The sequence below is a fragment of the Ammodytes marinus genome (assembly GCF_949987685.1).
Source record: "Ammodytes marinus genome assembly, chromosome: 13".
Lineage (NCBI taxonomy): Eukaryota > Metazoa > Chordata > Actinopteri > Uranoscopiformes > Ammodytidae > Ammodytes > Ammodytes marinus.
Genome location: NC_137217.1, coordinates 30543798 through 30556297, shown reverse-complemented (window position 1 = coordinate 30556297; position 12500 = coordinate 30543798). Strand labels below are relative to the sequence as shown.

The window sequence follows — 12500 nt, the reverse complement described above, 5'->3', positions numbered from 1 at the left end:
TGCTGAGATGTTGTATGTGTGGCCGAAAACAGCGAGAGAGGCAGCAGTAACAGACGCAGACGCGCTCCAGAGGTAGACGCAGAATGTGTGTTCCAGGCCTAATGCTGTAAACACTTTACCTTGAACAGCGAACATGAGCTCTTTGGGGTCGAGCAGCGGTGTCCTCTTGTCTTGGCCCTTCTTCCCGCCCTTCCGGTTGCCCCGCCTCTTCCTGTGTAAGTTTAGTTTTGTTTATTTTCACATACAATCATTATAAAAAAACACGTAATAGTAAAAAAACGAAATACATGTGTGGGTGTGGCATTAACCTGTATGTGTGTGTGCGTGTGTGTGTGTGTGTGTGTGTGTGTGTGCATGTGCGTCTGTCTGTGTGTGCGTGTGTGTCTGTCTGTGTGTGTGTGTGCATGTGCGTCTGTCTGTGTGTGCGTGTCTGTCTGTCTGTCTGTCTGTGTGTGTGTGTGTGTGTGTGTGTGTGTGTGTGTGTGTGTGTTTTTGTGTGTGTGTGTGTGTGTGTGTGTGTGTGTGTGTGTGTGTGTGGAGGTCCGATTCCTGCAATGAAAGAAACCACACCCGAAATACATGCACCTATTAGAACACATAACACTACTTTCCTGCTCTCGCCCCACAGGTTGGAGCCGCCGTGCATGCTGGGAATGTTGAGGATGGCGATGCCCTCCAGGGAAATGCTGCTCAGGTCCAGAGTTACGCCGTCACACTTTAGGAAAGGAGAAAGAAACAACAACGTTTGACAACACTGGTCTCTCAGGGCCTGAACTTAAATCTGTCTCTCCTCTCTGGTAAAGCTATAGTGTGTAACTTTTTCGTATGAATGAATGTCGGTAACATGCAAGCCATCGCCAAACGAGTTGACACAAAGTTGATTAAGCCCACAAGACTCTCTATGTTATTTTTCAGTATGGCTGCGTTAAGAAACGCGTCCAAGAAATGTTTCAGTTGTTGATTCTACTGCTAAGAAAAGACCTGGACGTACGTACAGCCTAGGGATTTAATACATGCGCGATCACCTAAGGCTTATCTCATGTAGATGCTCCGAAAGTATTGTTGTAATTATTCAGCATTCCTCATTTTTACTAGTGTAATGTCACACTAGTAAAATGTAGGGTGAGACAGTGAGACCATAAAACACTCTTTCTGCCTTTTTTTCAGGCTAGGAAGAACCGATTTCCCCCAAAAAAATGCACATTTAAACTACATAGGATCTCAGAGTTCAATACACCTTCATATTTCCACCGGTGAAGTAGGTCTTTAACCTGCATTAACCCAATGAAGACCTCTTGCAGGCTGTTAGAAGGGGGAAAGATGAACTGTATACATCTTCATTATCACTCGATATCACACACAGCGGGGTCGTGCAGGGCTAATTACCTGTGTGTTGAACTGAGCTTCGGTGAGAGGCAAGTGGGAGGGGTGCAAAGAATAGCCTTCACACGTCAACACTCTGTCAGGCTGGATTTTTTTTGAAAACTAGTTCTAATTTGTGCTATTTATGAAACGAAAGGTTGACCTGTGTATTTTGTAAGCGGCACCAATATTCTCACATGTGGTTTAATCCAATGGTCTTAAAGGAATACTTCACTCATACGGAACCGGCGTTTTATCATTATAAAATCGCTATTATAATATAATGAAGGAGGTTTTTCTTCCCTCAGTCTTTCCTCAGTCTTCCCTTGGCCCACACGTAGGAAAATGTAGGGTTAGACAGTGAGCCCATAAAACACTTTTTCTTCCTTTTCTCAGGCTAGGATGAACCGATTTCTAAAAATGTTTGCACATTTATACTACATAGGATCTCAGAGTTCAATACACCTTCATATTTCCACTGGTGAAGTAGGTCTTTAATGTGGTAATGCAGGAAATGTGTATTCACGTGAGAGTGATACAATAATCCTCAAAAGGAGTGGCTTTCAAAAATCTTTTCCTTGGCTTTTTTTTTCTTTTCTAAAGGGCTCTAAAAAACTGAAATAAAAAGTGTGTGGTGCGACTTACCTCCACCTCCAGAAACTCGTGGAGCTTCTTGCACGTGGCCGAGAAGGTCTCCGACGTGCCAAACTCAAAGTACCACAGCTTGTTCTTTGTTCTGTAAAGAAACAAGAAAGTAAAGGAACCGTAAAGGGACCGAGAAAAGAGTGTTTACTCCACATCAAAATATGCTGCTTGTACAGAAGTAGCATCTCTTTTTTCTTCTCTGTTTCTAGTCCCCTATTTTTTCTTTAACCTTTATTTATACAGGTAAATCCCATTGAGACCGGAGACTCTTTTACAAGGGAGACCTGTTCCCATTCCTATGTTACCATTCACACACACATTCATACACCGATAGCAGGCTAACTATCAATATTCACGCGAGGCAAGGTGGGTGAAGTGTCTTGCTCAAGGACACAACAACCATGACACACAAGTGGCAGGGCAGGGGATCGAACCGCTAACCCTTCAGTCATTGGCCGACCCGCTCTACCACCTGAGCCACAGTTGCCCCATATATGCTTTATGAAACAGAAACCAGTCTGTAAAAGGTGTATTGTGTTTGATTTATGCTTTAAACAAGGACTATGGCTCAGGTGGTAGAGCGGGTCGGCCAGAGGGTTGATGGTTCGATCCCCGCCCTGCCACTTGTGTCATGGTTGTTGTGTCCTTGGGCAAGACACTCCACCCACCTTGCCTCGTGTGATTGGCCCACATGTCGATAGTTAGCCTGCTTTGTGTGTATGAATGTGTGTGTATGTGTGTGTGTGTGTGTGTGTGTGTGTGTGTGTGTGTGTGTGTGTGTATGAATGTGTGTGTGTGTATGGTAACATGTAAATGGGAACAAGTCTCCCTTGTAAAAGAGTTTCCGGTCTCAATGTGATTTACCTGTATCAATAAAGGTTGAAGAAAAAAAAAGAGGATCTTTGAATCTCCACAGGAAATAATAATAATACTAATAATAATACTACTAATAATAATAATAATAATAATAATAATAATAATAATAATAATAATAATAATAATAATAATAATAATAATAATAACAATACTAATAATAATAATACTAATAATAATAATAATAATAATAATAATAATAATAATAATAATAATAATAATGGATAGGATTTATATAGCGCTTTATTGCCTAGGCACTCAAAGACGCTTGAAATATACCTCTAATGTTTACCGCTGACCGAGATCACACTAGTCATCAATCTCCAGGGAATGTATAATGTGGCTCATTAATCACATATTGAAAGTGCAGTGACGGGGCGCTCCTGTGGTGTAGTGGGTAGAGCGTGTACCATATTGGCTCAGGCCTTCGTTGCAGTGGTCGCGGGTTCAAATCCGACCCATGGACCTTTACTGCAGGTCATCCCCCCTCTCTCTCTCTCTCTCTCTCTCTCTCTGTCTCCCCATTTCAACTCTGTACTATCTAATAAAGCTTGAAAAAAAAAAAAAACTTAAAAAAAAAAAAAGTGCAATGATTAATGTAAAGCCAGTTATGGAGCACATGGGGGTGGGCAGTGGGTACCTATGCCCAACATCAGGGCCCAGTGGGGGGCCTGAGAGGGTAATCTACCTGCCCCTGGCAATTACCAGCGGACTGGGGCGCTCCCCTACTGCACACTCTCCCATGGCTAAGGCTGATGATCAATGACCTCACGGGGGAGAGGCGCCATCTGTCCACATAATGCTACAATACATTATAAGATAAGATAAGTCAAATCAGTTTTATTTGTATAGCCCAATATCACAAATAGACATTTGCCTCAGTGGGCTTTACATTCCATGCAATATGATACAATATGATACAATATGACACCCTGCCCTTACACCCTTAGCTCGGCTGAGAAAAAAACTACCAGTTGAAAACCCTTTACCGGGATTAATTTTTGTTTTAAAGAAATCTCAAGGAGAGTCGACAGAGTAAGGGATCCCTCTCCCAGGACGGACATACTGCAATAGATGTCATAAGTAGAGAAAAATCACGAAGGAGTTTGATCATTGACCAGGTGATTACATGGTAATACTAAAGTAAAGTGTGATAAGATAAGATAAGATAAGATAAGATAAGATAAGATAAGATAAGATAAGATAAGATAAGATAAGATAAGATAAGATAAGATAAGATAAGATAGCCTTTATTGTCATTGTACAGTCACCTATACAACAACATTGGGAGTGCCAACTGAAGCATTGTGTGTGCATTACACATACAAATACAAACAAGTAATTTTTAGTTAAAAATAGTAAAAAATAAGACAGAAATAACAATAAAACATTTTTGAACAAGACAAGGACAGGCGATGTCACAATAAATAAATGTAAAAGGCCTTATACTGTAACTACATGGATAAAATGTCAATGTTTTGTATTGGAGAGTTGGCTATGTGTTGTACCCCTATTAAATGGTGGAGTCAGTGATTCTTGAGAACGCTTGTTGTCAAAATCAGTGAATATCTCCTCACGATTTGCAACCCATCTGTACTGTGTGTGCACTGAAAAATAAAATCTGGTGTTAATGCACAGCCTAGGCTCTGTAAACTGGTATGTTAACGAAGTGGGCACCCATTTACAAAGCCTATCAGATGATTGCGATTCCCATTTTTAGGTGAATAAAATGTGGGTGTTAATTGGCGTGGGGACTATAAGTGATATTTTTTTCACTGTGAAGAGTTCTTGGCTGGTTATATTGAGAGGGCTTGTGGTGGTGGACTCCAAATTGGCCCAAACGATAAACCCAGCAAGCCTTCCAATCACCTGCGACCCGCCGAGTCGACTTGGCTTCATAACAAGTGGAACAGTGAAGAGATTAAAACTGAAAATTGAGTAGAAGACTGAAGACTTTTCTGTTTCCCTTTTAACCTGTACATTTTATTTAATTTTTTTATTTAGTTTATTTAAATGTTTTATTTCTCGTTCACTTTTTCTAATGTGTATTCTGTACTTGATGTATTTTAATCTTGCCCCTGTAAAGCACTTCTTTGAATGGCCTTGTGTCTGAATTGTGCTATAGAAATAAACTTGCCTTGCCTTGCCTAGAAATAATATTGTCGATCGTTATGGAAATCACAATCTGTATCACAGCAATGATAAGCCCCGTAGCGTTAAAGCATTGTCACGGAATCGCAAAATGGCGGCAAAACAACAGACAGCAAGCAATTTATCTTTAACGCTTCAAGGACAGTAAAAAAAAAAAAACGGCCTATACGAACAGTGCTGACACACAGAATTTAATTCAGTTAAAAAATGGCCTTCTCTTCGCCGGACTCAATGCGCCACAAAGAGGGACGTACACACACACACACACACACACACACACATTAACCCGTTTGTGTGTGTGTGTGTGTGTGTGTGTGTGTGTGTGTGTGTGTGTGTGTTGAAGGGACGTATTAGTATAAGAAGAGTAACAATCACTGAATTATTGATTTCCTCATTAGGACTTTTGTCAGGACCATTTAGCCAGTTTTATAGATGAGCTTTCATTAGGGTACTTGCAAGGTAAGGTAGCCCTCGACTTCAAGACTTGATTTATAACGTGCAACATAGTCAATAGAAGAGGGATGGGACGCAGAGGGAGGTGGCAAGAGGCAGGAGGGCGGAAAAAAAAGGGCTTTCTTTTCACAACAACACATCCCTACTATACGTATCCACCACAAGCATTGTCGTCATCAGTATGTTAAGCTCGGTAAACACATGAGAACAAGCCTGGGACATTTTGCAAACATTCAAATGAAGGTGGCTACTTCCAAAAGCATATTCAAAGCTGGTGGTTTGGGTGGATTGTTGAAGAGAAAGAAGCCAGATGCAGTACAGGCTTTGACTCTTTGTCGAAGATGGTTTTGCTGTTTGTTTTTGGTCAATTCAAAAGCTTTTGATGTCTGAATCTGGGTTTAGACTAAACGCAATGGACGTTTTAGAAGTTTTAGAAGTGACATGGCCGCATGCAAAGTCATGCAAAGACCTGGAGTACAGAGGTGAAGATGCATTTTTACCAGTTGAAAATATTTCAACTTCAAAGAAAAATTCCACTTAACCTAGGCTACACAACTTTTCCTCATGTGAACGTGTAACATAGAAACAAACATCTTTAGTTTGCGTCACATTTTGAAGACATGTATGCAGTTTTGCTTCATCGATTTTTCTTTATTTCTTTTAAACTGTCCGATGTGATCCTGACAGTTTTATATGAGGCAACAGAGCCACACATAAGTGGATTAAGGGGGGGAAATAAACTGCAGTCTCCAAACTGCTGTGGATTTAACCTGTTGGGTCGACATTCTCATGACTTTATAGGAATACTTCACTCATACGGAACGGGTGTTCTATCATTATAAAATCGCTATTATAACATAATGAATTAGGTTTTTCTTCCCTTAGTCTTTCCTCAGTCTTCCGTTGGCCCAGCTCTCCTGTTAATCCTAGCTTGAACATTTTACCATGTGTGACATCACACATGGTAACATGTAGGGTTAGACAGTGAGACCATAAAACACTCTTTCTGCCTTTTCTCAGGCTATAGGATGAACCGATTTCTTAAATGTTTGTACATTTATATTACATAGGATCTCAGAGTTCAATACACCTTCATATTCCCACCGGTGAAGTTGGCCTTTAACGTATAACCTACTTCACATTCAACTTATCTCTGTTAACCCTCCAATTCTCATTATATATGGTTTGCTGCGCCTTCTATAAAGGAACATCTTTAACAATACAGTATAACCCAACTGCACTTTGAACAACTGCAGTGAAATATCAGAAACCGAAGCACACACACACACACACACACACACACACACACACACACACACACACACACACACACACACACACGCACACACACACACACACTGTAAGGGCAAGATACAGTATAAAGAGAGACAACATCACATCGGAGCATCCTGTCGATTCCCACCACTTAACCTAACAAGCGCACCATGGCAACAAATCACCTCCTGTCCTCGTTCATTAGGTAATTAGGAGGCATCCCATTGGCCGATCGTTTGTTATCTGCCGACCTATGCTAAACACTGGCTCTCCTGACACTGACAGCCTGAGTGACTTAAGAGGGGAGCATCTTTAACAGTGGGCCAGCTTGTCCTATGGATTAATTGCGAGTCCACTTGAGTTAAGATGATACTTTTAAGGTAGATTAGGTGGACCGTACTTCATGGTAAGTGCAATAAAAGTGACCGTAAAGGCAAGCGCTCCATTTCTTAAAAAAAAAAAACGTCGGCTGGAGTTTTAAGCTCCTGCAACCTGCCAGGACATCTAGGAAAATTGAATTATTCCCTGCGTTCCGAATCGCATACTCTTTCTTTTTTCTATTCTACATACTACATCCGACGATAAAAATAATCTAGTTAGGATGCAGTAGGCATACTATTGGGAAATACTTTTACTTATTTATTTCATCATAACATTGCGCCTTGATTTTGCCTCTTGCTTTTATATCCATCGCATCCCCGTTTGTTTTCACATGGAGGCTTCGTCGATGTGACGTCACTTCACGTGCGCACCGGATTGTGGGTCAGAATCGCCCAAATAGGATGCTGTTTTCAACACTAACAATCTTGGACGGATGAAGTAGGACATCCGGGTACTTGTAACCATCCTAAATCTGGCCACAAGAATCGGGAAATCCTAAATCTTTTTTCTACATACTATATAGTAGAAAGTATGCGATTCGGAACGCACGGACTGTATTTCCTGTGGGAGCGATTTGTGTTTTCAAGAAAAAAAAAAAAAAAAAAAAAACCTAGGTAGCAAGTTGCTCATGATGGGAGAAGCCACAGATGCCTGTTGTTGTGAGTTTAGCTGCAGTGTATCAATGCAAAGTGTAACTGCAATGATAACTTTAGCGGTGATGGTAGCATGCAAGATAAAGCTTAGTAGTCACAGCTCGCGTATACCAAAAAGAAAACAGAGGATCGGGTTTCCCAGAAGCACTGAGGTGTCGTTCATTTGCACAAACAAATGATGAAACAAAACTGAGAGAAGGGAACATATTCAAACTGAGAAGGAGAGAGAGAGAGAGAGAGGGAGCGAAGGGGAGAGTGAGAGAGAGAGAGAGAAAGAGAGAGAGGGAGAGGGATAGAGGGAGAGGGATAGAGAGAGAGGGAGGGAGAGAGAAAGAGAGAGAAGAGAGAGCGAGAGAGAGAGAGGGAGGGAGGGAGAGAGAGAGAGAAGAGAGAGAAGAGAGGGATAGAGAGAGAGAGAGAGAGAGAGGGAGAGAGAGAGAAAACAACACAGAAGGGTTTTAGACAAACATAGGGCATGAACAAAATGACTGACTGACCATGTAATATGTCTATATAACGTACAGGAATTAATAGTACAAATAATAATGCACTACACAAGATTGATAAGATCCTGAGGGACATACAAAAAAAAAATTAATGTAAAGGGTGTGTGTTACAAGCAAATGCTTCAACCCACACCTCTCCGGTCAGATAGAGTATGACAAAGCACACTAAATGAATTAGGATGACACCTTGAATTGTTGTTATTTTTACTATTTATGTTACGTATGAGGTATGAGGTGTAAGTAAGTAAGTAAGTAAGTAAGTAAGTAAGTAAACTTTATTTATAGAGCGCCCTTCGCAGACCAGGGTCACAAAGCGCTTCACAATGGGAAGCAACAACAGATTAAAATTGTACATACATTTAAAAGGCCAAGACATCTGTGTATCTGTGTGATCAAAATAAACTAAACTAAACTGAGCTGAATAACAAGAAAGTGAAAAATACCGTCAAACATTGCTCTCATAGCCTGAACCTGAACAATACATCCACGTTACTGGTCAGTCTCCATATCAAAGTCTGTCAGAGGCCATCAGCTTCAGCGTAGCGTGGCTGTCCCGAGGCCACGCACGCACACACACACACACACACACACACACACACACACACACACACACACACACACACACACACACGTTAGCGTGGCTGTCTCGAGGCCACAGCACCTTTTAGATGTTCTCCTCTACCGGCCACCACTGTATCCAAACACACAGACGCATTGATTTTTTTGTTCCCCTCTGACACCTAATCTAACCCACCATGATCTACGACCTTATTTTCACACTAATTCCTTCTTGATCAGAGGTGATAAATATCGCATTGACATAACCAACTCTTTGTGAATCGCATCAATGCACTGTTTTGTTTTACATGACATCAACCCCGCAGCGCGCAGACTGCGACTGGCAGTTTGAGGAACGACCCTGAGTTGCGTTGTCTTGCCTTCAGAGACGCAGCGAACGGTTTGAAAAATGCATTTCTGTCTGTTCGCACTGCAATGATTCCGAGGAGTTTTTTAATTTATTTATTTTTAAAACCAAAACTACTGATACCGGCATAATATATTCAACATCTTTAGGAACAAGTACAGAAAACTGAAATGCTAAAAGGGCATTGAAGTGAACTTATAAGCTTTATAAGACACTTTTTGCGCTTCTACAAATTCAAGTTTACAAACAGAGCTGAAGTGTGGGCAGATTGAAACAACAATTTTTTTAAAGATTATCTTTTGGGCATTTTCAAGCTTTATTAGACAGTACAGAGTTGAAATGGGGAGACAGAGAGAGAGAGAGAGAGAGAGAGAGGGGATGACCTGCAGTAAAGGTCCACGGGTCGGAATTGAACCCGCGACCACTGCAACGAAGGCCAGAGCCAATATGGTACGCGCTCTATCCACTACGCCACCGGAGCGCCTCGACACAGCCCCCCATTTCACCATGCATGTTGACAACTGAAACTACAATATTTTCAGTTGAAATGAAGGACCTTGATCATATTTGTGATATTGTTCCCACCCTAAAAGCATTACGTATGGGAACAGTCAGACACCTGATATGAACCTGACACAACATTTCTGTTAATTAATGAATTCATTTTGTTTGCGAGGCTCGAGGTGTGTGTAGAAACGTGTTTAGGTCTGACACCTGTACTCACAGCAGGGGGGGAAAGAGTTTGATTTTAATATGTTGGTTTCAACAATGAGAGTGGAATAGCGACAGATACCATTCTCCATTATATTTTATGAACTGCTTCCGTAAAAGGAGAAAAAAAAAAGCATGTGTGCTCTACATTTTCATTCATAAGCAGTCGTGGCTTTGTTTCAGTCTAAAATCATGTCGAACTGATTTTTACTGAATATATATTTCAGTATTGGAGATGCATAAGTGATAACCCTTTTGCCATGTGTGCAGCCCATGACTTTAATTAAAAGCTGCACCTTGCAGAGGCACATTACGAAAACCAACTTGTACTGTTGTGTTACAGGCAAAACGACAGAGGTTTTCACAAATACGGACCACAACATTCAGCATCTTAACAAACTAATCTCTACATTTCCAGGTGAGTCCAAGTCGACACAAATTAAAGGAATACTTCACCCATACGGAACCGGCGTTCTATCATTATGAAATCACTATTTAAGCAATAGCACACGAGAGGGAGCATGTTGTCGCTCTATATCAGCACTGCTGTGATTCGGTCGTAGGTACGAGGCCGCAGGCCGAGTGCCGAAGAGAAACACAGCAGTGCTGATATAGAGCGACAACATGCTCCCTCTCGTGTGCTATTGCTTTTATACAGCAGTTTTACAACTGAAATTCACAAGTTAACTTTAAAATGTTATCTTTAATCATTTAAGAATGTATTTGCTTCCGCCAACACAAATAGTTCGACAACAGCAATCAGAGCGGAGCGCGTTGCTAAGCAACAACTTTACGCGAGTGAGCTCGTCTTGCTTTGTTTACTCTGGTCACATTAACCACGGCGGCCCGATGTCCCGTAAAAATCACCAAAGAAACGGAACGGCGGATCTTAATCTAGTTGGTAATAAAGTCCGCTGCCCAATCCAAACCCCCACGCTTCATTTCCCAGAGTTTATGAGTGTATTTCGGCCCGGGGGAAGTAACGTTATACAATGAGGTGGGCAAGCTAGGCTAGGCTAATATGCTGCGCTCGTATTATTCAGCAGCCTGAGTTTATCTCCACACACTATTGCTGTCTTCAGTAACGTGAGTGTGAGTGACTACCGCACACTGTCTCTGTCTGTGTGTCTGTGTGTGGCAGCGATGCCCTCTCACAGGGGAGAGACTCGCCACAGTCAACCTGAGTCACACACACACAGATAACACACAAGTGAAGCTCCGGCTCATCAGTGAGCCGCGGAGTGATTTTGACAGTTGGTCTACAGTTTGGTGAACAGTCAGAGTGATGTTGTTGGCTAATATCAGCACTCCTTCAGAACGCTCAGAAGGTCTCTCGTCCAATCAAATCACTCGCTCAGAACCAACTGCTGTATAATATAATATAATGAATGAGGTTTTTCTTCCCTCTGTCTTCCCTCAGTCTTCCCTTGGCCCAGCTGTCCTGTTAATCCTAACCCTTACTGTGATGTCACAGTAAGGAAAATGTAGGGTTAGACAGTGAGACCATAAAACACTCTTTCTGCCTTTTCTCAGGCTAGGATGAACCAATTTAAAAAAAAATGTTGCACACTTATACTAAATAGGATCTCAGAATTCAATACACCTTCATATTCCCACCGGTGAAGTAGGCCTTTAAGTAACAACACTGGGGATGGATGGGCGGGGTAGGACAGGTAATGTGTGAGCGGGTTATGAAAATGATTTGGTCTTAATAGAGACTAGAGGCCGTGTCAATAACAATGCAAATCTGACAAAGAGAAACTAAACAGATGAATTGGACTAAAATATATAATCTTCTAACAGATCATTTTATGCAAACATATAAATGTAAGGGAGCCATGATGGACATTAAAATATTTTTTCTTCATCTTATCCTCATGATTATGACATTTTTATATTGCTATCCTCTTCCACAACAAGTGCTGAGTCTTGTGTGTGTAAGTTCACTTGACTGTGTGTGTGTGTGTGTGTGTGTGTGTGTGTGTGTGTGTGTGTGTGTGTGTGTGTGTGTGTGTGTGTGTGTGTGTGCGTGTGTGTGTGTGTGTGTGTGCGTGTGTGTGTGTGTGTGTTCACTTAGCTGTGTGTGTATGTGTATGTTCACTTGACTGTATGTGTGTGTGTGTGTCTCCGGTGTGTGTGTGTGTGTGTGTGTGTGTTCACTTGACTGTGTGTGTGTGTGTGTGTGTGTGTGTGTGTGTGTGTGTGTGCGTGCGTGTGTGTGTGTGAGAGAGTTCACTTGACTGTATGTGTGTGTATGTGTGTGTGTGTCTCCGGTGTGTGTGTGTGTGAGTTCACTTGACTGTGTGTGTGTGTGTGTGTGTGTGTGTGTGTGTGTGTGTGTGTGTGTTCCCACTGCGCTGGGGACAGGGCCACAGGTGAGATCCCTCTAAATTACACACAAGTGGTCATTAATTATAGATGACACTTTGGTCACACAAACGATTTCATCCCCAAATGAGGTCCGAGGGCACCCGCTACTGAGGCCCTCAGTGTGTGTGTGTGTGTGTGTGTGTGTGTGTGTGTGTGTGTGTGTGTGTGTGTGTGTGTGTGTGTGTGTGTGTGTAA

The 12500-nt window shown here is 41.8% G+C and overlaps 1 protein-coding gene across 3 annotated transcripts in view; it reads right to left on the bottom strand.

Annotated features, from left to right (window-relative positions):
- Positions 1–12500, bottom strand: part of dgkb (diacylglycerol kinase, beta) — a gene marked incomplete at both ends in the record, with an annotated part of 94294 nt that overhangs the window by 16280 nt on the left and 65514 nt on the right. For all 3 annotated transcript variants that reach the window (XM_080040142.1, XM_080040143.1, XM_080040144.1), the window contains 3 exons: positions 120–207; positions 608–715; positions 2008–2098. In XM_080040142.1, the coding sequence (XP_079896268.1) occupies positions 120–207; positions 608–715; positions 2008–2098 (287 nt within the window). The remainder of the gene's footprint in view (positions 1–119; positions 208–607; positions 716–2007; positions 2099–12500) is intronic.